This window comes from Sebastes fasciatus, chromosome 11 (assembly GCF_043250625.1).
Source record: "Sebastes fasciatus isolate fSebFas1 chromosome 11, fSebFas1.pri, whole genome shotgun sequence".
Taxonomy (NCBI): Eukaryota; Metazoa; Chordata; class Actinopteri; order Perciformes; family Sebastidae; genus Sebastes; species Sebastes fasciatus.
This window is the reverse complement of record NC_133805.1, coordinates 26,032,385-26,053,240: the sequence shown is the minus strand read 5'-3', so window position 1 is coordinate 26,053,240 and position 20,856 is coordinate 26,032,385. Positions and strand designations below refer to the sequence as shown.

Below are 20,856 nucleotides of genomic sequence, written 5' to 3'. Positions count from 1 at the left end.
ACGGGTCTAAAATGAATGTTTTGTTTATCTCTGTGGAAGATAACGTTTGGTTCAAGGTTTGTGAGCCAATAGTATAACAAAGTTGGTGTCACATGGTAGCTCTGAGAATAACAATTTGACATATTTAAACAAAATCAACAACAACTACCAACAGCCATAGTCCTTGCAACCTTAACACCTACATCACACAATTAGCCAAATAGATAATGTTCTGTTCAAAACCACGTTTTGTTCATCCAACTCTACGTTTCAAGAAAACTTTCTGTGCATATACTTTTAAAACACGGCAAACCTGACTCAATATCAAATCATTCTTTCAAAACACAAGCACGTTTTCTATCCAAGAGGAACATGAAGTCAATCCGCACAACGACTTTCAAAATACTTGAAAACAGCTGATGGCATTATAAAAACTGCATTACTTTTCATGTTTTCAGTAGACCTGCATACATAATAGACAAAATGAAATCCATTGTTGTTTTTTTAATTCAGCTTCCTTTTACTAGGCCTTTACACCGTGGGGACGTGACGAATAAACAACACAAAAATGCAGAATACTTGCTTGCAAATATTATATGTTTATTGTGAAAGGTATGAATGGAAGTTGTGGATCTGCTATGCGTTGGCTTTGTCAAGGTTGAAAGGAGTAATAGAATTCGGCGTCTTGGTTTCGGACTACGGATCCTTTGTGTTGTTGTTTCATAGATATAGGAGCAACTCAAACCGTTCCGCACAAAGTGATTGGTTGATGCTTTTATTCGCGGTGAGAAAGCTCAGAAAAATAGACCTTGTTCTGAAAACATTTTTGCTGTGTAATATTTGCATTCTGTGTGAAAGTACCTGCAACAAAACACAATAGTTTGAAAAAATAGGCCTCAAACCACCACTAGTTTTGAATGTGTGCATTTCTGGAAACATACTAATTAAAAGTGAATGAGTCATTTCTACTTTATAGAATGTAGAGTAGAAAACAATTGTAAGAAGCTTTATTAGCAACATGAAATTGCTGCCAGTGCTCAAAAAAAAATCCAACACACATGGCCTTTGGTTCCAAATGTGTAAGAATAAAGCACACAGTACAGTAAACAAGGCACAGATGGGGGGAAAAACACAAAACATAGCCACATGTTCTCGTCCACATCACATCCTATATCATCTGTCGCTGTGCCCCTTGGATAGAAGCACCTGTTTAAACTGTTTGATTTTTGAAAATGTGACTACAGATTTTTCTTGGAAGTCACTGTCAGGTTAAACTTGAAAATTAGCGAAAAAATGAAAGTTTCCCTACCTGTCAGTGGGGGGCTCTTCTACTTCGAGGTTCTCATTTAACGAGTTCTGTGCTCCTCTCTTGTCTTGAATCAGAGATGCTACAGTAGAAGCTGTCACGAGGAAGAAAAGCCGTGTTAGACATAGTGAGCCTGTCAACACAGTGCCAAGCAGCCAGGAGAAGCCAAGGTTAGGCAGCAGACGCAGGGCACTGCTGCTGTCTACTCCAGAATATCAACGTAAACTAGCCCCTCGTCCTCACCTTCACTTCACTGTAGACATTTGTTCTTTGTTAAATTTGGCATGCTCATTCACGGGCCACAATTCAGTCCAGAATCCGTATCACATTATTCACCAGGTGCAGTATAAATCAGACACAGAACATTATAATGTCTTCTTTTTTCAATGTGAGGATTAAAGAAGGTAATTTATAACTCAGAAGGTCATGACAACACTCCTAATTAGATGAAGCCTCAAGTCTACCATGTTGAATGTAGATTACAAAAAAAGTCACATATATTTTCTAGAATGGGATTTAACCCCACAGATAGTTTTTGATTATATTTGCCCATGTTTCTCTCTCTGATATGTCTTCCTCCAAGCCAGTTCAAAGAAGGTGAAGGGAATTTAATTTGTGGTGTCCACAGCAATGATAAATTTGATTTATAAAATTCAACAGCAATACAGTATATCTTTCCAGAGGCAATGTCCTAGTCACTCTGGACAATTTACAGACCTCCCTGTGAACCGTTTTCATTGAAACTACTTGATATCAAAGAAATAACAACAGTTGAAAGATGTTGCTGAACAAATAAAATCTTAGATAGAGGAAGGAAAATATGTTTTTTTGTGATTTCTGATGAACTGATCCTTTATGTAGTATCTAGTAATGACTCCCATTACACCTTTCTTGCATACACATTCACCTGAACAATAACAGACATCCATAACAGTGTAATTTCATCCTTCTAAGAGCATTTTGATCCCCAGCTGAAGAAATGCAATTGATAAAGAAGGGACAAAGACGCTTGATGATCTCCTAAGGGAGGGTCACTTGTTTGGATAATGGATAATAATAATTGTTATTGGGCTATACAATGGATAAAAGGTCATTAAAACTTTATAAAATGTGTTTTTGTAATGGTGCCGGTTGACAAAGGCCGGACATACAGGGGATATCTTCCCTCTTGTGGCCCAAACCGTTGACAGTAAAACTCTCTGATTTCAATATGACAATGCCAGCGGCAAAAGCATCACATCCCAGAGCTCCCCCGGGTGCACATCCTGTGCTCCATCAGCGTGCTACGTGCACCGGTTGGGCTCGATGATCCAGATTTTGCTGGTTTTTAATTAAGTGGAAGGTCAAATCTCATCGCTCTTGACTTCAGGGAGCTGCTGCTGTCTGCATGGCAGAAGAGCTACACCCAGTCATTAATTTTATGGAGCAGGGACTTTAATTGATTAAAAAGTTAAGGACTATGGGGAATGCGGGGTAAGAGGCACGAGCATCTCGTTGCTGTGAATGTGAGCTGGTATTCAGTCACATTCATTATGGCTGCCAATGTTGTGAGACAACATTGGCATTAACCTGAGGAAAGATGGGGATTTTCTTTTACGGATAAACTTAAGAAGTTGTTTGCAACTTTAATGTGGCTGTAGCTGTGGAAATCCATGCAACTGCAATTACTTTTTTTCTGGTTTGAATTTAAAGGTTTGCATGGTCATCTAAGGTTTATATGAATTCCTGCATGTTCACGTAAGATTTTAGTAAGTTTCGTGTACTTTGAGGCATTGAAAAAAGTCAAAATACTTCTGTAGAATTTCTAAAATTGCAATGAGGCTTTCAGACACTGATTCCTGTGTTACTGATGATTTTGCCTTTTCTGTTTCCAACTGAGCTCCTCTCATCAGATATATTATAATATATATATATAAGATATTTCATAAGTATATTGCCCCTTCAAAAATAAGGATTTTTTTAACTTACATTCCCAATTAAAGGGGATATATCATGAAAAACTCACATTTTCATTGCTTGTGCACATACATTTTGGGTATCTGGAGTACCTACCAACCCACAAACTTTGAAATAAGACAACCCAGTCAGTTTTTTGTGGGCCGCCTAGATCAGAAAACGTAATTCACCAAGCCATTCAGATTTGTCTCCCCTTCCTATGTCACTTGCAGGCTAATTAGAATATATCGCCCACAGCTTGAGAACTACCTTTGTAAAGGTGCACCATATTTTCCTCGCCAGCCAATCAGAGCAGACTGGGCTTTTTCAGGTGGGGGTCTTAAAGACAGGCGCTAAAACAGAGCGTCTCAGACGGAGGGTGAATATAGGTATATTCAGACAGACGGTATGAGAAAAATAATGTTTTTTTAACATTAAAGCATCTAAACATGTTCTAGTAGAAACTCAAAATACAACTATGTATCTGGAAATGAACATGATATGTCCCCTTTAACACTTTTTAAACTCCTCTATCTACAGTAGCATTTATAAGCGGTACCAGTCAGTAGATAAATGTTTATAATAACACACTGTTACATAGTTATAAACAGATATACAGACTTTTTCCTATATGAATTTTTACATTACACATCCATAACTTGTGTATAAACAAGTTAATGAATGATAGATAACTACGTATAACACATTTGAATATGTTGTTTTCAGTAGTTTTAAATACTGTACTGTAGTTTTACGTACACAAACAGGTAATACATGCTTTATAAACACACTGTAAAAGCATTATAAGTCAATAGAGTATATCAATACCTTGTTGTTACTGTATGTTAACATACAAAGGATTTGTGCATGCATGCATTTGTGCATAATCATTTAGTAAATGTTTATTATCAAATCAACTAAGCTTTCATTCAAATACAATTCAAACCCTATTGAAGCACCTTTCAGTAAGTATTTTTTACAATACAATAGTGTTATTAATATTCAGTATGGGTTTAGTGTGTGTATGATGCTTATTAAATGCTAAATGATGGGGTTAAAATAAGGTGTTACCCATGGGTGGATGTTACCAGACATTCACATTACCTCAGACCATATTCACTGGCGTTTTACTGCTGCTTATCAGCAATACAGAACAGGCTACAGTTTCCTTGTTTCCCGCAGTTATCTATCATTAATGTGAGATGTCACAGTAAGGCCAGGAAGTCAATTAGAATGGATGTATTTCTGACTGCTGCTGTCATTTCTCTGTCTCATGTTCGCTGGCGATTGTAGGCAACAGATACCCGGCTCCTCGGTCTCAAACGGGAGAAATCTTCCCTCGGAAGCACTTTGTAAACACAAACATAGGAATGATGTGAAATCATGAGCCGCCCAAACCCCTGGGGACGGGTAGTGTGTCAGATCCATCGATGGTCTCCCCGCCCTCCAACTGTTTCTGTATCACCCCCCAATCTCCCAAGACGTTGAGGTCACTAGTTGTAACCTTTTACCCTCTTAGGAGTAAAATCAAATACGGAGAATTATATTTGGAATACACATGGAATATGAAACTAATATCTCATGTGACCACAAACAAGGCCGGTTCTGCCGCTGATAGAGCTCTTCACTGGGAGTAAACACAACTCTCACTACAATTAAAATGTACCTTAAAGGGAGATTTGTCAAGTATTTAATACTCTTATCAACATAAGAGTGGGCAAATATGCTTGCTTTATGCAAATGTATGTATATATTTATTATTGGAAATCCATTAACAACACAAAACAATGACAAATATTGTCCAGAAACCCTCACAGGTACTGCATTTAGCATAAAAATATGCTCAAATCATAACATGGCAAACTCAAGCCCAACAGGCAACAACAGCTGTCAGTGTGCTGACTTGATTACGACTTGCCCCAAATTGCAAGTGATTATCATAAAGTGGGCATGTATGTAAAGGGGAGACTCGTGGGTACCCATAGAACCCATTTTCATTCACATATCTTGAGGTCAGAGGTCAACAGACCCCTTTGAAAATGGCCATGACAGGGCGCCTAGTTAGCTAAGTTGGTAGAGCGGGCGCCCATGTAACAAGGCTCAGTCCTAACCGCGCCGGCCAGGGTTCGAATCCGGCCTGTGGCCCTTTCCGCATGTCAACCACTCTCTCTCTCCCCCCTTTCCAAGACTCTATCCACTGTCTTGTCAATAAAATGCAAAAAATGCCCCCAAAAAATAACTTTAAAAAAAAAAAAAATAAATAGCATGACAGTTTTTCCTCGCCAAAATGTAGTGCAAGTTTGGAGCGTTATTTAACCTTCTTTCTGAAAAGCTAGTATGACATGGTTGGTACCAATGGATTCTTTGGGTTTTCTAGTTTCATATGATGCCAGAATGTCTTCACTCTAGCTTTAAAACTGAGCCCGCTACAGCCTAAAAATCACAAGTTGCGTTAATGCGTTAAAGCAATTAGTGGCGTTAAAATGAATTTGCGTTAACACGTTATCACTTTAAATTTGACACCCCTAATAATATACTCTCTGCTCATTCAGGTTGTTAGAAACACACATGGGAGACAGCAACCAACTTGTTTTCTTTTTCCACAAGCTTAGAAATACAAGCGAGCTCATGTGGTCAGAAGATGGGGTGGTTGAATGTTGAAAATCATCAGGCCTTCTTTCCTCTCCGGTCAGGAGCGTCTGTCAGTTCTGCCACAGTTCTGTCTAATAAACCAGCTCTGTCGGTCGGCAGGGTTTCCTGCCTGAAGGCTCCCTCGACAAAATAACAGTTACTTTGAAGAGAAAGAAAAAAGGAGAATTCTCAGGCTACGCAGCTTGTCTTTGTGCTATCATCTCTCTATCAGATCCCTGTTTTGTGCTCAATTAGCGAATCTCACAGAGTGCCTTTCATTTGGCTCTCCGAGTGGCAAAAGTGACTTATTTGCATCGCTGTTCTCTCCACAGAGACAAATGAGGCTTTGTTTTTTTCTTTTTTTAAAAGGAGAGCATAATGAAGCTTTGTGGAGGCACAATCCAAGTCAGATAACCCACCAGGATTTCAATTCACCCCTGTCAAAAAATCTGAAAAGCACAAATACATGCCGCAGCAGGGGCAGACTTTGTGTACTCCCCCCCAGAGGGTATTGATTTAATGGCTGCTGAATTATGCTTATTCATGTGTCCGTCTTTTGTTGTTATCTTTCCGTCTCAGGTGCAAGTGTAACCTGCATGCCAACAGCTGTGTGTTTGACAAGGGGAAGCTGGGCTGTGAGTGTGAACACAACACCACAGGGCCAGACTGCAGCCGCTGTAAGAGGCACTACCACGGAAGAGCCTGGAGTGTGGGCTCCTACCTCCCTATACCCAAAGGAACGGCAAATATATGTAAGTATATCAGTATTTCTTATATTTGCTAGATATAGAGTGAGTGGTCATGCAGCCAATTTACTAGTAAGACTGTTGGTGCTGGTAGCAACACTACAGCAGACCCTGGTATCTGATGCAATAATGAAACATCCTACCTTTTAAGCAGTTCTCTTTGCTCTTGAGATTGTTGCACCTCCTTATCATATTATTTCTTTGCTTCTGGGCTGCACCTCTCCACATCGTTTCTGATTTGTTCTAAACGGATACTGCTATATATGTAGTTTGTTTTCTTTTGGGTGGTGGACTTAGCAATCTTCCAACAGTACAAAGAGTAAATTTGCATTCTAATGTATATCAGACAGTAAAGTGACTGGTCGTTCAAACTCTTAGAGTGACATTAAACTCCCTCTTTTATCATGTAAATAATGGCTGCACTAACTCAGAAGCAAAGATGGAAGTAAGTAAGTTAAGCTTTATTCATATAGCATATTTTTTTTTTTTAAAAACACACCCTTACAAAGCGCTTTACACACACACACGGAAAATATAAATGAATTAGGTAAAGATTGATTACAATAACAATGAGAGACAGACCAAACTAGAACGACCGAAACATATGACATGGATGAGATCTATAAAAAGGTTTTTGGAAGCCGCTTAAAACAGTCCAAAGATTCAGCAAATCTGGTGAAGATGATTCCAGACGATTGGGGCTAAAACGGCAAAGGGCGTGATCACCTTTTGTTTTGCAGTTGAAGTGGGGGACTGATAAAAGACTGAGATTTGAGGATCAAAAACGGAGGTCAAAAAGTAGTGGGACATGATTCTACTATCAAAATCTCTTCAAGGTGCTAAATGCGAGATTGGGAGCATTTCTATTGCCTCTGCCCGGCTCTCAGCATGGCGACGACGGTGCTAACGGAGCAAACAGTGTTAACCTGGGGTGGAACCGGGGGGTGGGTGCTACGTTTCTGCAACAACGCCGTCAGTCGAGAGCTAGCCAGTGGGGCATGCTCACATACTAATATGCACTGAAAGGTACATGCGGCCGGCCTACAACACACACAGAGTCAGAGTGACTTCTTTCTCTGCTCAGGTAGACATTACTTCTCCATTTCTTTACATAGCAAATAGTTGGTTGCTGCTACTGTACATTAATGCTCTGGATATCATATAGAGAACCTTTAAAGTCTGCTAAGACAGAAAGGGAAGTGAATTTTAGCCCTGCATTATTGGCATGGATTTGACCACATTATTTGCATTGTGCCCAAAACAGCCAATTTACAAACTGTACAGATGTTATCTGTAAGATAGCTAGCAGCAGACACACAGATCATGTCTGTGTTCAGCTCAGCCTCTGACTGAACTCACCAGAAACTCCAGTTCTGTCTGTCATTTTGTTGTACAGATTGAAACACCTGTCTCTATTCAAAGACTGTCTTTGGTGTTGGATGTGAGTGGCCTCCTTGATCTTTGTCCGACCGCTCACTGACTCCTCGTTGATCATTTTGACCCCTTTCATCCCTTCACATCCAAAGCCCATCCTTGAACAGGCACAGGGTTTTCAGTTTGACAGTAAGATACAGACGGAAGCTTCACAAAAGGCTTATAAGCCGACCTTGAGCTATGATTATTTTGTCAAACAGGTAGTTTTAGTTATTTAAACGTACCCTATATTTGAACCGGAGGTGTGGCTGATCAGAAAACCCTGATAAAAGTCATTTTTTTAGAACAGTCATATGGGTCATCTTGGAAGGCAGTGAAGACAAATGACCTTTATTGTTATTTAGATATGAGCACTTGTTGAGTATGTTGGGTTTGTTTTGTGGGGACTTAATAATTCATAAGTCATGGCGTGTTTTATTCATTCAGTATTAGGTGAACACAACTTCCTTCCAATGCTTTAACATTGAATTTAGTATTCCTACCTCAACTCCATGACAAGTGTGAACTAATGCTAGATATTTCTCTGCCTGTTCACATGAGGCAGAAGGTGCTCTTTTGCATTATCCCCATTATAATCTTGGACGGGAGTTGAGTCACATTTATCAAATCCCATGCCTGAGGCGGGGGGCTCATTGCCTCAATAAATCTAATACAGCCACTCAGGGATGTGGTGGTGGACGGCCAGGCGAGGCCAGATGGTGGAAGATCTAGCCCTCTGGTCCTCCGTTCACACCGATTCAGCCTTGCAGTCAGAAACTCTCAAGGCAGCCGTCTGCCGGGATTGACAGCAGGTTTATCAGATGCTCAGTTTGATTGTCTGACTTGGATTCTCAGACATGGTGCTCTGATTAGATTTGTACAGAGATGTGATATTGCTATTGATCCACTGATTTAGCGTTAGTACATTTGTGCAGTCAGTAACAGTCTTGCTCTTTCTTTGGGCTATTTGTTAATGATGAATTGGAGGATTACAAGTCATTTGTATGGGTTATGTGTGTTATGAGTCGTGGTTGTATATGCATGTATGTGCACAAATTTATGTGGATGTGGGTGCATTGCACATACAACACATCTGATTGTGAGTGGGAGTTTGTTTTTGGGAACGTCTGTGAACTCTACGGAGATATTGTTGGATTTACCCCCACACCTCTCCTGCCTTATGAGTCTCCCTGCAATGTGGTGCTCGCTGTCAGATTGACAGGCCGTTATTAAAAAATCCAACACTTGGCCGCATCTGCACCGAACTGATGAAACCGAGGTCTAGCCATATCAAAAGCAATATTAGCGCTTGTTTGGCAGTGGCATAAAACGCAATAATGTCACACATGGAAGTGATGTAACAATATTGGTCCCCCAGGTGTTGAATGAACACACTTTTGTGTCGTGAATTATTCTTATTTCTCTCATAAGTAAAGCCCAGGCCCCGTAACATGCCTTTATCCATTATGTGAAGCTCATATTTCCGATGAGGATATTAAACATACAGGCCCTTCGTATCAAGACAAATATGCTGAACGTGCAAAATGTAATTATGGTTTAATAGCTTTCATCTGTCATCACGTCTTCCTCTTTAATCATGGAAGTCATTTATCTCACAGGTAGGAACAGAGCGAGGTCTATTACACATTCAAATCCCTGCACATGCAGATATATGGACATACGTGACCCTTCATCTAATAAATTAGAGGCCAAAAATGGAGCCCTGCGTTGCTATGGGCAATAGCTGTCAGCAGCAGAGAGTGACTGAGAGTGATTCAAATCCAAGGAAACCCTAAAAGGAGGAGAAAAATCTGTAAAGTTGCCCACGGAGCAGAAGAGGAATCACTTTGAGAATTATGTTGACAGTCCACTTTGCAGGGAGCGTCAACTCATCTTGTGTTCCAATGCAGGTTCACAGGTTAAGAGGGGTTGGGGCTGAGAGTTTGATCAGACTGTAGAATGTGCTTTGGCTTCAAAGGCCAATACTGTTTGCCCTCCATTTCTCACACAGAACAACTATTGGTTACGAATTGCGGCTCGCACGCTTTCTTGCAAATAGGGGCATAAAATCGGTGCTTTTCCTGCTGCTGCAGTGTTGTGCACTTGCCAACAGTTGCTGTGACAGCCCCAAACTGGTAATGAAGTGATGAATGGTGTGAAAACAATATGAAACCCCCACTGAAACATAACCACAGAACGACATAAGTGATAAAGCATGAGAAAATTATCAGAAATTGCACTAATTGTGGGGTAGGGTTTCCCCGCTGATTACATTAACGTAACACAAAGATGGTGAATCCACAGCCACATACTGATAAAACATAAGTTTCAGACAAAGGCTGCAACAGGGTTGCCAAAGTCAGCTCACAGACGAGGCCAATTTTAGTGCTCGGAAACCTGATTCTTTTTTTAAGCCTTTTGTCTTCAATTTACAATCAATAGTAGGTGAATGTTTGAAATAGAGGTGTGAATCTTCACTGGCCTCACGATTTGATAACGATTCGAATGCACAACGATTCTTGATGCATCCCATATGTATCACATCCTATCTATAGTACTGCACATGGCTAGCAGTCAGATAAATCTGAAGTGCTTTCAAAAGATCAGACTAAAACATTCTACAATATAAAGCCGTATCTTTTCAATATCAGTATCTGTGTGACCCGCCTTAGTAGGCCCATCCACACCTGGTTCTTGGCTTCATTATTTTTTTAATTGCTGTATCATTACAAAAACAAAACATAAATCCTTCTGCAGTGCATTAAAAGTGTGCTGTAAGGTTTTCACATAGCAGCTCTAAAACAGGGCACATCCTGCATGCCTGTGGCATTTTACACTCCGTGATGTGACCTAGCGGCTAGTGGACTTTAGAAAGTTTAATAGTTACTTTTCCCTTACTCATAGCTCTTCTACTCTTACTTGGTTTAAGTCACTGCATCTCCCGACAGAACAACACCACAGACGAATTTCAGTCTGTATGCACTTTTTTTTCAGACCAACATTGTTGAATGAGAGCATCTAATATTGGTAGCTAGAGCAACATGCTAGCGGGCTACCGAGTGCCGTCTCTCCGCTATGCGCACACGGAGTAGGTCGTGGCTAGAGGGTAACACGCAAATTGAGAAATTCTCGAAAGATGGTTATGATTAGGCACTGACCTCGAATGGTTAATGTTGGTTGTCGGGCAGAGTCTCATAAGAACTTTTTCCTAGTTTTTTTGCAAGTGTTCATAATTATTTGCGGGTTACCTTCTAGACATGACCCACAGAGTGTGTGTAAGCTCTGCCCTCGCTGAAACACAGCGATCAGAGGAGAGAGAAAGAGGAGAGAAATAAGCGCGACCGTAAATGAGAGCAAAACACAGCAAGACAGAAATGAAACCAAACTCCAGATTATGTTCTGTCACTGCATCGATGCAGAATCATTCACGTTCGCATTTCGATGCCTCTTAGAATCGAGAAATTTCCACACCTCTAGTTTGAAAGCTTTTTTTGTTATTCTTCCCTTTCTTTGATTGGATTTTTCTCCGTTTTCTACTGGAAATCACACTCACCTAACAACCGGAGAAGATTACAACAAACTATGAATTATTTGCACATGCTGGTTGACTGATTTGATTCGGAGATTCATTGATTCAAAGATGATGACCAGTATCTACCTTTTAAGACAAGCCAAGTGAAGATAAGGAAAGCAAACTGTTGGCATTTGAAACATAAATGAAAACGTTGATGAAAAGACTTTTTTTTCCACATTTAGAGTTTTGATTCTGTTGACATTTTGTCATTGACAGACCTGTTATTATCATCAGAGGTAGGCGGGTGTTGGACTAAGCAGTGGTCAGGTTCTCTGCAGAGCCATGTTAATCAGCGCACACAGTGGAGACCAATTTGATAAGTGTTGGTGGGCTTTGAATTATTCAAAGCAAACAATAATGTTTTCTCTTGTAGTTTCATGACTAAAGTTTCAAGACTAAAATGAACATGAATCCATGCTTTCACGAATCACTGTTTCTTTGCTCTTTCCGCAGGTATTCCCAGTAATCACGGACCAGTGCGTAAGTTGATCAACCTTTTTAAATTGGCATGCTGACTAATGGTTTCCTCCCTCAGTGATGACTAACTCTTGTTTGACTGATGATGTTGGTGTGAGAAGTTGTGCTGAGCATTACCATTATCATTCATCAGTATGTTTCCCACAGTGAAAAAAAGAATCCATCCTAACGAGGCATTAATGTAGAATTACATCTAAATATCCTACCTTTCTGAATGGAAGTGAACCCATGCATGGTGCGAGAAAACTATACTTTCTCCAATGCAGTTTTAAATAAAAGAAACTGCATCTGAAACAAGTGCAATTTTCTCATCGTATTGACAAGATTTCTATCTTGTTTTAAGAAAAAAAAATTTTAAAATGACTATATTTTATTCCAAATCATATACAGTATACTTCACATTCCTGCTAACAGTTTTGCAAATCATGCTCTCCTGTTTCATATTTTAGAAATGTTGTTTCCTGCCTTTCTGGGAAATGAATGAAAACAAATGGCTGATTTCCATATATTTCCAGGTAGCATTAAAATTAGGGCTGTCAATCGATTAAAATATTTAATCGTGATTAATCGCATGATTGTACATAGTTAATCGTGGGTACCCATAGAACCCATTTTCATTCACATATCTTGAGGTCAGAGGTCAAGGGACCCGTTTGAAAATGGCCATGCCAGTTTTTCCTCACCAAAATTCAGCGCAAGTTTGGAGCGTTATTTAACCTCCTTCCCCGACAACTTAGTATGACATGGTACCAATAGATTCTTTAGGTTTTCTAGTTTCATATGACAGCAGTATCGTCACTCTAGCTTTAAAAAACTGAGCCTGCTACAACCTCCGAAAGACCTATTGCGTTAACTTTGACAGCCCTAATTAAAATCAATGAACAGTTAACTTAATGGCCATGGAGCTTTGCAAACTTTCTGTTGAATTACACAACACAGGCTGGTTTTAAGAGGCTTTTAGATTTTCATATTGTACAGAAATGAATGGAAAACGATGGATGCCTTCCAGGCATCCGCTGTTTTAAGGGAGGAAATACTATAAAACTCTGCAGCATGCTTTGCAAAATGGTCAGCAGTAATAGTGTGTATAATTTGTAGATAACCAAAAACTTGGAGAAACACTAGTATGATTTAAGACTTGCTAGCAGCTAGTTAATAAAATACTGTAGGAGTCCTGTTTGTTTGGGCCAGTGTATCAGCAGGCACTACTGAGAATCATTATCTCCCTTCCACACTAGAATATTTGCTCTAAGCGCACAGACAGATATTTGCCCAAAGCCAGAGAAAAAAAAGAACATTTTTTATGAAGACATGGCTCCCACCATGCATCCGTACGCATGCCTGAAGGCGACGACTCATACTGGATAACAAAAGCAGCTGCCATATGTACATGTCTCTGCCTCTGTCTTGTGGAAGATTCACTCATTTAAGCTGCATGCACACGATTCTACATCAGTCCATTTACTACTCCAAAACAGGGGGCAGAAACTTTCCAATAATTCTGAGGCAAAGCAGCCCAGATAACTCACAGATTATCTATCAGAATCTATGCATGCTGTCCCTGTGCTTTAACTACATAACAGCATGAAATATATGACAACTCAGTGTAATATATAACCTTTCCCATCTTTACACAGATCGAGCAAATGCTTCATCTCTTGGTGTTGCAAATCGTAACCAAGGTAGGCTTATAGGCTTTGTAACTTCAGCATGACATTATAGAAAGAACTGATTGCTTATTGATTGGCAATTTGAAAAAAAAAGAAAAAAAAAAAGTGTAATGTAGAATATTCAAATAGAGGTATGCAGTAGGTTGTTCTCCCAAAGCCCAGATGCTTTCATCCTGCATGCACACAACACACGCTGGTCCTTACAAGGCAGACCTTTTGTTGTGAGAACACTGCAGGGAACGGACCACATGCCTCATGATCACAAAGTCCATAGCCTCCTAACCCCTTTGATCATGCCCTCTTTTTAATTACCCAGAATGCTCTCTGGGGATGCACCCTTTCTGCCATGTTCACAAAGTGGGGAAAAAAAGGAAAGAGGAGAAGGAGAGGGAAGGAGAGAAGAGGCTTCAGGGGGGTTTATGTAGATTGATCTGCAGCTATCTCCAGCTAATCCTCGGGCCCAGATATCCTGTGTAGTGAGTGTTAAGTTGCATCTGCACCACTGCTCTCACAGCCAGGAGAGGGGGAAAAAAAATTAAAAGAGGACTTTCAGGATTTCCACGATTAAGAGAGGGTCTTTCCTTCTCTGCTCTGGACTCACAAGGCTGGGAATGAAATGCACCTATGAAAATAATCCAGTGCTGCAGTCAGAGGTGAAAAGAAACTAGTTACTGCACTGGAGTGGTTTACAAACTTTGCTTAAAAACAACTCTGCTATCCTGCATCCTTTCCATATAAAGTGTCAGAACACAGCATTCCAATCTAACCTATAACAATTTCAATGAAAAGCTTTTATATGTACAGGTACATGTAGGTGTACTGCATTTTCTGCACTTACTTTTGCAGTTCTAAATGCCCTATGACAGTAGGTGTTTTCATAGGAAAAATCCCATTAGTGCAAGGAGAGGTGACATTTCATATTGCAACAGCAGTGTCTCTGAAATAAACACAAGGAAGTTATCTTTAAATGTCTTGTTTTGATTTTGTAAAAATGAAAAAGTAATCATTACATACGTCACCTCTTGCGTTAACGTGTAACAGTGTGGACTTCTATAATGGACATTCTTATCCAGTTTTTTTTTCAATGACCCTAAAAAGTTCCAATATTTTACATGAATAGTTAGTTTTTGGGAATTTTGGGAAATATGTTAATTTGCTTTCTTGCCTAGCTCAGCTTAGCATAAGACTGGACGCAGGGGCAAACAGTTAGCCTGACTGTTCACAAATATGCCTACCAGCACCTCTAAAGCTTACTAATAAACATGTATCTTGTTACATGTTGTATCTATTTCTTGACGAGAAATGGCCACGAAGAAGCAGCGGACACTCCAGGGAGTCACTGCGTCCGGCTGCTTTTTTCCAAGAAACAGTTACAACCTTCAACTCATCATAAAACCACAGCTTTTTATTACTCATTTTTTCCTTTCTGTCCGTGAAGACTGTAGACTATAGACTGTATATATAGATGGATGACGCCTCTCCACTTCCTCCCACTGTACAAAAGTGAAGCCAAAATATCTTGGACACAGGAGCTGCCATCTTGAGATCTTGACATCATTTGGAGCCAGAGTCTGCGCGGTAGTGATCGGGGGGGCTGGAGCCGCGGTATCGATGGCCCCGCCCACACACCCGCTAAAGCCAATCACAAGCAGAGCACAGCCGTAGCTTGCCAGCGTGAGCCACACGCTAACATGGATTTATGACCTCTACTGAAGCCAGCCACCACGGGGCGATCCAGATGTTTTAGCTCCAGACTATGTGGAGCTGTCATGTCGTCCATCTTTATATACAGTCTATTGATCACTGGTGCTGGTAGCAGTATTTTTCAACAACATTTTTTTTTGCTTCCACTTTGTACTAAGCTAAACTAAGCTAACAGGCTGCTGGTGGTAGCTTACCATTTAGTATGGTATCAATCTTCTCATCTAACTAAGCAAGAAAGAGAATATTTTCGCTTTTTTTAACTATTCCTTTAATGTAACTTTCTAATCTTCCAATTCTGACAACATAGGACTTGAGTGAAAGGAAAATCAGACACTTTCTGTCTTCAGATGCAGTATTGTACTGCCACTGTCAAGTGCTACTACAGTATGCAGCTGACACTTTATATTGAACTTCAGAGCCTCGAGTCATGACTAATGACGAAGCCTTCATGTTAATATGATAACAGGAGGCACGGCTGAATGTGGGTTTCAGTTTACCCTGACACCATGGCAAAAGATATTGATCCAATGTAATTGAAGCAACACTATTCTGTCTCAAAGCATATAATTAGAAGATCCTGTATCTGAAAACTGTCTCCAGCTATAGTTAATTGCACTGGTGAATCTAGAGTTAGAAAGGCTTTTTAAAATCTTAAATTAATAACTTTAGTATAAATAACCACTATATATTCCCCTGTATGTAATTATCTTTAATACTATAACAGGTTTCACATGACTAACAAAACTCAGTGATTCGTGTAATATTAGATCTGTTGATATGAATTGACGTATTTAAAAAAGGTTGGCTATTCAATAGAATTATTTCTGCCATATACGAAGTAGATCTTCCACAAAAAGTTGTATCTCAGAGATTTCAGTCGTAGAGTACTGAGGACATCAAGAGTTCACTGAGATGAGAGGATTAAAGAACTGTCTAGGTATGTTTAGGACAGTGATGCTCACCTTATGGCCCACGGGCCAGATAGGGCGCCACGTGACACGCTGAACATTATATAATTCATAATGGAAATAAATTGATTCACAATGAGATTGTTTTTGTACTGTGAATGTAAATTAGGTGCCAGAGTGCATCAAAAATGATCAAATTATCAAAATAGACTAATAGACTAGGTTGTTTATCAAAAAAAATGCCAGTGGAGGATCTCACCCCGACCGAGGCCAAAAATGTCTGTTGTGTTTATTAACTGGCACATGGCCTCATGTCACTTTGCAAAAGTCGCCCCCAGGCAAAGCAAGTTGAGTATCCATGGTTTAGGCTGTACTCATACACCGTTCGTAGCTCGACCTATGAAAAGTAATGCACTGAAATGTGTATAAAGTATATCCCACGAAATGAATATGTATATAATCCATGTAATCGTAGACCAGGAAGTATAAACAGCGTCAAACGCCGCATAGAGGGGAGGTCAGGGCGGATGGGTGGGTCAGAAAACACCAGAAAAAAGGGAGCTCTTTAATACTATAACTCACGACCAGACAAAAATCACATTTAAAAAAAACACACCTTTCCATTGCATCATGCTTCCAGTCACACAAGCGGTAATATGAAATCTAATTCAGCTCTTTGTCCTTCCTGTCTATAACCGTTGCATTGCTGTTGCTGTGGTGATTTTACTCCATGTTGCGTCGTGCAACACCAAGGCCCAAGTATGGATCTGTCATAACAGTTATACTGCTAAAATGTCACACATCTGTCGGAGGTGTGAGGTGCACATATGTCTCAAGAGAGAGTGCGCCGGTGCTTAGCTGGGACTCAAATTGCTGTGTTCTCACTTGCTTCCAACACAAGTCTAAGAGTGAGTGATGTCGGTATCCCTATATAAAGATACAGTTGTATGTAGAAAATCATTCAAAAAGCATGATATTGTATTTTATTATCTATTATTAAGGAGGCACTCCACCGACTTTACTAATCAAGTGTAGTGGACTTGTCACAGAGAGTACTACTCAGGCTGTGAAATAGTTGTATCGTGTTTTTTGTGGCTCTCAGGGGAGCTTTCCAAAGTCTGAAAAATCACCCCCTAATGATGTCATCAGGGTTATTTTGGCTTGGGCTTGGAGACTACAATTTTTAAGCAGAAAGCCTGAGTTCTTTCTTGCTTTTGATGTGTCGATTGTACGCCATGTAGTCTGTACTGAATCCAATATAAACGCATCCGTGTAAATATGGCTCGGACCTAGTGATGTAAAATAAAATGCGAGAAAGACTGCTTATGGCGGGCGGGAGGGGAGGTAGATTGGTCTAACAAACACAGGACTTAAGGGAGTTTTGTTTTGCAAGTTACATTTGAGTAGTGTGTCGCCTGATGTTTGGTGACGTGTTTTCCGTAGTTATGTAACGTTGTTTCTGTAAATATTTGACTTAGTTTACTTACTTATTTTAAGCCCAACCATGATGTTTTTCCTAAACCTAAATAAGTGGCTTTGTTTCCTCAACCTAACTGCGGACGTTGCCGTAGTTTTGTTGCGTAGCGTACAAATGACACGTGAAAAGGCTAAAATGCGTCCTCATGACACTCAAAATGTCCTTGAAATGCCGTGCTATTTATATGCCTTCCTGTGAGGCCGGGTATACATTTTTGGCTTTCATGAGATAATAATCACATTTTACATTTCATATCTAAATTATAAAATGTATACATTTAAATGTAATTGTTTAAATTAGTTAGATTGAGGATTACTAGGCGTGTGTAGTGCATCTTGTTGTGAGCAAAATATAGCCCAAAATCCCAAATTTGTCTCACTGTGTTGTTTTAACACAGACCAGACAGTTTCACTGACATCATAGATAATAACTGAAGATACCAACTCAACATTTTTTTTATTATTTCACACATACCCTGTCACTATGTGAGATTTTTTTTGAGCGACACATAATAATTGAGTTATTTTTCTCCGTTTTTTGTCATGACAGCAGGGCCCTGTTGCTCCACGAAGACACCGCAGGCTTAAGCCTCGCCATCAGCAAACTAATTGGGCTAAAGATGCTTTTAGAAAGACAACGGTCCTGAGGGTCTGCTGGAGGACTCAGAGATTATCCTTCGGCCACAGGAAACAAAGTTAATGTGCAGACTAGACAATGGAGACTCAGCTGATCCCATGATAATTTTTACCAAAACACACAGAGCAGGTGTTTTCCATTAGTTGTAAAATGAGAAAGCTGCTTTGACATTACTGATTGGGGTGTAGCCAGAAGGCCATTAATGTTTGAACCCACTGAGGACAGGAGAGCAGCACTCAGGAGTCCATTTTAATGCATAGTTCAACTACAGACACTTCTGCACTATTTTAAGTTGTTAATTTGTGGGGCATGAATAGACTGACTGGAAGACTTGGACCAAGACTGTCAAGGCCTGAGGCATAATTCAGCAGGGCTTAAAGGAATACTTCACCCACAAAACAACCATTTGCATATCAATAGCCCCCATGTTACCTTGAATTCTTGAAGAAAACTTTGTTTTTCTCACATGCCTCCATGGTGAACTGAGAATCAAAAAACAGAGAAAAGTCTTAATAAATTGAAGTAAAAACGGGGCAACGTTTAAAAACAGCAAAACTACATCAAAACATCCGTTCACAAACTCTCACACAACTTGTGCAGTATAATCAAAGTCTCATTTATCCAGTCGTATGCTCACTACTTCCCAAACACATGCATCTCCACTAAAACCTTACTATTTAAAACACTTCCGCTAGGTTTGCCGCGGTAGTCGGTGTTACCTGTGTTACACGGTGTTCAGGCACACACCGATTCGGGCACACACCTATTACATTATATTACCGCAGCATAAGCTCGACCGGAGAAGCCAGACACACAGCCATCCGACGGTAAAGATCAACGTTCTACAGATATTGAGCGTCATCTTTTCTTGTAAAATGTCCGGTGTAATCGGTAACACCAGTGTTGTCAGAAGTTTATTAACCGGTGGGAAAATTGCCTCACTGTGACATCCCTAACTTCCGCATAACCAGTCTGACGCTTGCACAGGTGTGCTCCTCATCCGTGCAAGTCCGAAAGTGTAACATTAGCATTAGCACGTTAGATATGAGCTGAAAGTCACTAAAATCACCGTAGAGCTGAGGGTACTAAATAATTCATCTTACGTATAGCAATTTGATATGTTGCTATAAAAAAAAAAAAATTATTGTAGGCCCTTTAATTATTAAATCCTTGCTTTACATCACTGGTTAATTGCAAAATATGTACAAAAAATTAGGGCTGTTCTCGACCAAAGACGTTCTTCGATTTTGGTGACTAATCGATTAGTTGAATTAATCGACAGATCTGTAAAACTGAGTTTCTCCACAAAGAATCACACACTTTAAATCTTATTTTTAGCAGAAATATGCTCATAAGTTTCTTGGAAATAAGTCATTCAGCATGAAAAAAGCATAAAAATCACTTATCGACTAAATAAATCTTAGTCAACTACGACCAAAACGACCGATTAGTTGACTAATCGACTAAAATATTGCGTGGTGCTGCAAAATCTGCAGTACAGAAACTGTCAGTGGTCATGACATGCCAGTCTCTACTAATAATATCATAATTCTAATCCAACCCCTTTCAAAGCTGCACTACTGCCTCTAATTATGAAAATGATCATATATCATTTTTATAATTTGTATCATTATTTGTCTTGTTCGATATTGATTTGCCCTTTAAATTAACCTGAATGTAAACAAACAGTTTATTCATGATATATGATTTGCAGATCAGGGTCTGTTGTTTTTGCGTTTCATCTAAACAGAAACATTATGATGTCATATTTTCCAGCATCGACTCAAGTTTTGTAGACAAAAATCTGTAATCTATCTAAAAACATCAATTGTAAATGTCAGGTTTTGTTGTCAGTCTCTGAATCAAAGAGCAGTTGTTTCTTGCCAGACTCATTATTTTTGCACCGGCGTTCAACAATCATGCAGGGAAAAATCTATCATGCTACGCAGCCCCAAGACCTGCTGCATTTTAAGTAAGGAGTTTGACTGACTGGAAGAGCTGCTATATTTGCTCTTATAATGCTATCATTATCAGCCTGTCTATAAATACATAAAAAACTGTTGAACACAACAAGGCTGTCACAACAAAACTCTCGAAAGTAGAGGCAGACGATGCGAGGAATGTGGGTTCACCAAAAGAGTATTTTACAACACTTCATCACAGAATTATTGAAAATCCCATCTTGATGATCGTTCACAGGTGGACTTTTTCCATTTAAAGCACATAACAGCAGCGGCGTCTGTGTGAAGGGGCCGGAGATATTATTAAGTTAAATGCCTTTCTAATCAGTTTTGGCAGGAGTAATGATTATTTGTTGAGTTTATGCTGATGCATGAGCCACATTACTGAAAACCAAAAAATGTGATTAGTATTTATGCAAGGAGATATCCAATTACACTG

At 39.7% G+C, this 20,856-nt stretch overlaps 1 protein-coding gene across 3 annotated transcripts in view; it reads left to right on the top strand.

Moving 5' to 3' along the window:
• The window catches only part of LOC141777538 (netrin-G1-like), a 77,435-nt gene that overhangs the window by 53,354 nt on the left and 3,225 nt on the right, over positions 1-20,856 (top strand). For 2 of the 3 annotated variants that reach the window (XM_074651889.1, XM_074651888.1), the window contains exons 4-6: positions 6,431-6,603; positions 12,038-12,064; positions 13,699-13,743. In XM_074651889.1, coding sequence (XP_074507990.1) covers positions 6,431-6,603; positions 12,038-12,064; positions 13,699-13,743 — 245 coding nt within the window. The remainder of the gene's footprint in view (positions 1-6,430; positions 6,604-12,037; positions 12,065-13,698; positions 13,744-20,856) is intronic. The other variant, XM_074651890.1, reaches the window with a different exon arrangement.